The sequence below is a fragment of the Gracilinanus agilis genome, unplaced genomic scaffold (assembly GCF_016433145.1).
Source record: "Gracilinanus agilis isolate LMUSP501 unplaced genomic scaffold, AgileGrace unplaced_scaffold39689, whole genome shotgun sequence".
Lineage (NCBI taxonomy): Eukaryota > Metazoa > Chordata > Mammalia > Didelphimorphia > Didelphidae > Gracilinanus > Gracilinanus agilis.
This window is the reverse complement of record NW_025373232.1, coordinates 1-3,917: the sequence shown is the minus strand read 5'-3', so window position 1 is coordinate 3,917 and position 3,917 is coordinate 1. Positions and strand designations below refer to the sequence as shown.

The 3,917-nt window shown below is 58.5% G+C and overlaps 1 protein-coding gene across 1 annotated transcript; it reads left to right on the top strand.

Annotated features, from left to right (window-relative positions):
- Positions 1-2,234: 2,234 nt before the first annotated feature.
- On the top strand, positions 2,235-3,718 carry LOC123255129 (large neutral amino acids transporter small subunit 4-like; the record flags this gene model as incomplete). Its single annotated transcript, XM_044683981.1, has 3 exons — positions 2,235-2,596; positions 3,261-3,396; positions 3,645-3,718. Coding segments are annotated over 3 exons (572 nt in total), but the record flags the coding sequence as incomplete, so codon positions are not given.
- Between the last annotated feature and the right edge of the window lie 199 nt (positions 3,719-3,917).

Sequence of the window (3,917 nt, the reverse complement as noted above, 5' to 3'; positions counted from 1 at the left end):
CTTCCTTCCTTCCTTCCTTCCTTCCTTCCTTCCTTCCTTCCTTTCTCTTTTTTTCTCTTTCTCCATCTCTCCTTTTCTATTTTTTTTTTTTAACCTTCACTTTCCATCTTAGAATCAAGACTGTGTATTGATTCAAGGGCAGAAGAGCAGTAAGGGCCAAGCAACTAGTAAGTGACTTGTCCAGGGTCATACCGCTAGGAAGCGTCTGAGGCCAGGCTTGTACCCAGGACCTCCTGGCTCAATCCACTGAGCTCCCTAGCCGCCCCCTAGGATTTCTTCATATAATGCCCATCTCTGGGGGGGAAAGTTCACCCCCCACAACAACTCCCCAAATACCCCACAGTTACCCCAAACCAATGAAGAATACAACTTCCCCTGACCATGTGTGAACCATTCTGTCTCCATAGCCCCCACCTTGCTGAGGGTGTTTCCTCAGCTGTTCTTTGGGGCCACGCCATGAGAGTTCAGCTTAGGTCGCTGGTTTTCCCCTCGTTTGTCACGTGAATCTCTCTCAGGGTGAGGGAGGCAGGGGGTGCGGAGGCCCCTCTGCCTGGGAAGGCCTTGCTTCTCGAGTGTCCAAAGTGACTTCCTCTTCTCCCTCCCTCTCTGTCCCCTGGGTGGACCCCTCTCCTTTCTGGGTGACTAACCCGCTTCCCGGGAGAGGCAGCCCCCATTCTCACTTCCCCTCGTTGCTTCCCCATCCCACACTTCATCATCGCCCGCTTCACCAGCGTTCGTGTGACGGACGAGGCCCGCCTCACATGACTGCCACGCCAGCAGCCGCTTGGGAAAGTGGGAGAAAGGCCTGCCCGGCCCCTGGCCCGGCCCGGAGCCCCCCACCTCTCAGCGGCCTGGCTGGAGGAGATGGGAGCGATCTTGGGTGCTCCGGCACGAGCTCTTTATGAGTCCGGAAGCAAAAGGTGTCAGCCGCGTCCCACGCTGGCCCGGGTCCCCCGTCTGCTCTCTGAGCTTGGAAGGTTTCTGCTGCTGCTAACCCTCTTCTCTCTCCATCTCTCCCTTTGCTCTCTTGACGCAGTGATGGCTACAGGTGAGGGCGAGGCTTCCTCCCCGGCATCTCCTCAGCAGGAAAATCCCCCCATTCCGGGATCGTTCCCCGCTTCTCACTGCCTGTCTATCTTCTCTGTCCATCTGTCTGTCTGTCTATGTGTCTCTCTTTTTCTCTGTCTCTGTCTGTCTGTCTGTGTGTCTCTCTTTTTCTCTGTCTCTGTCTGTCTGTCTGTGTGTCTCTCTTTTTCTCTGTCTCTGTCTGTCTGTCTTCTCTCTGTCTGTCTGTCTGTCTGTCTGTGTGTCTCTCTTTTTCTCTCTGTCTGTCTGTCTGTCTGTCTCTCTGTCTGTGTGTCTCTCCCTCTCGTGCCCACCTCTGGCCAGGGTTACATGATGGGAAAAGACGAGCAGCCAAATCAGACGTCTCAAACACACTGAAGGTCAAAAACGTGAACGTGGAGCCCCTGGCAGTTGACTGTCCCTGGTAGCATTCTGGATAGAGAATCTTTTTTTCTTTTTTTTACATCTTAAATGTTGCATTTGCATCAATTGTTTTAGTCACCTTCATTTCCAAACCCTGTCCCTCTCCTGCCACTTCCTGGGGAGGAGAGCCCTCCCTTATGAAATAGAATCAAATGGGGTTCGGGGGAGCCATTCAGCAAAACCAATCGTGACACGAGTCTTCTAGGAGATGCTGCGGCCTGTAAAAAAAAACACGAAGGAAAGTCAGGGAGGACTTTGCTGCTTTTTTTTTTTAACCTTTGCTTTCTGTTTTAGAATCAATGTTAAGTATAGATTTCAAGACAGGAGAGCTGTAAGGACTAGATGATTGAGGTTAAGTGACTTGTCTGAGGCCAGATTGGAACTCTGGTCTTCCCCTCTCCAGGCCTCCATTGCACCCCCTAGCTGTCCGTTTTGGGCTTCTTTTTGGATCATAGATATTTATCATTAAAAAAAAAAAAAGGAATTCTGCGGATGAGGTCATGGAGTCTAGAGCTGGAACAGACCTCAGAAATCGCCTGGGTCCATCCACTCTCGTCCCAGAGGGGGAGACGGACACACAGACGCACAGAGAGGGTCACAGAAGGGTCCCGTGTAGACGGGAAGGGGGACGCTGAGAATCCAGTTGGCTTTTAGCTTGTCTGGAGACAAGCATTTTGCAGTTAGTTATAAGCTGGCCCGACTCTGGGGTCCCTGGCACGGGCGGGTAACGCCTCTTCGTTGTCCAGGAGTTGGGAAGGAGAAAGTCCGGCAGCCCCCCTCCCCGCAGCCTGATCCCAGGAACCTCTGGTCTGAGCCAGGCTCCGGCCGCCCTGGCTCCGGCCGCCCAGGCTCCGGCCGCCCTGGCTCCGGCCGCCCAGGCTCCGGCCGTCCCGGGATCCTCCGGGCCGGCGCCTGGAGGCAGCTTTTCTGACGAGCTCTTTCTCCCCCCTCGGGGTGTCTCCCCTGCAGTGGGCCTTTACACGTCCATCTTTGGCGGCTTACAGCTGCTCTGCCTCCTGACGGCCCCGGTCATCGGCTACATCATGGACTGGAGGCTGAAGGAGTGTGACGACGGGTCCGAAGAGGCCGAGGAGAAAGAAGCTGACCGGTACGTCGGCGTTGGAGGGGAGCCCGGGGGGGGGGGCAGGACGGGAGGACGTCGAAGCCTGTTTTGGGATCGCCGCCCCGTCGGTGTGAGGCGGGTCTTCTGTGGGAGGCCAGTCAGGGCAGACTCCGGCGGCGGCCTCCCTGCCTCTCTCGTGCCTCCTCTCTGGCGGCTGCTCCTCCTCAGCATCGGAGCTGAGTGCGAATCAGAATGTACAGTCGGGCGGCTGAACAGGGTCTCAGAAATCATCTCAGGGGCCCCGCGGAGACGGCTTTGCTTGTCCAAAGTCTCCTCCATACTAAGAGTTGGGATTTGAACTCGGGTCCTCTGACTCCCAATTTAAAGCTCTTCCCCCCCCCCCACCAGCAGCAGAGGACAATGGACGTCTCTGCCCCCGGGATCCGGCTTCTCCCTTCCATCTCCCACTAGAGCCCACATGTGGGAAAAGACGAGTCCCGGGTTTGAATCCTGACTCGCCCGCCCTCTGGGTGACTTAGACGAGTCACTCACCTCAGGGGCCTCCCCTCCTCCTTCGTTAAGAGAGAAGTGAGACGGAGGCCAGGCCTCCCCGAGTCTCCATCTCGGGCCCAGGGACTCCCCAGGCCGTGCCCGCGCGGATGGGCGGCTGTGAGGAGGCCCCCTCCAGGCCCGTCTGTGCTCCCCGCAGAGGCGAGGACGGGAAGAAGAAGAAGCGGGACCGCCAGGTCCAGAAGATCACCAACGCCATGAGGGCCTTCGCCTTCACCAACCTCCTGCTCGTGGGCTTCGGGATCACCTGCCTCATCCCCAACCTGCCTCTCCAGGTGGGAGCCGCCCCTCCCCCCCCCAGGCTCGCCCAGGGTCACCGCCTAGGAAGGGGCTGGGGCCACATTTGAACTCAGGACCTGCCGCCTCTGGGGCTGGTTCTACCCCCGGAGCCTGGATTCCAAGAGGGAAGGGAAGGGGGTTGGGGGAGGCTCGGCAGAGAGGTGTGTTGGGGGGCCCCTTCACGTGCCCCCCCAAGAGAGCCGAGGCCGGCCGCCCACTTCCCGTCTCCCACTTTTCTCCCCAGATCGTGTCCTTCATCCTGCACACCATCGTGAGGGGCTTTATTCACTCGGCCGTGGGGGGCCTCTACGCCGCCGTGTAAGTGGGGGCTCGGGGCGCCCGGAGCCAGAGCCGAGATGTGTTTGTTCTGCCCCGGGGCGCAGCCAGGCTTGGGTGCTCGGAGCTGGCCTGGAGCGGGGTCAGCCCTGTGCCCAGGGCCCCGGGCCGGACATTCCATGGCCCATGGCCCGGCTGGCCAGGAATGAGGAAGGAGAGAAGGGGGACGTGGACGGGGAGG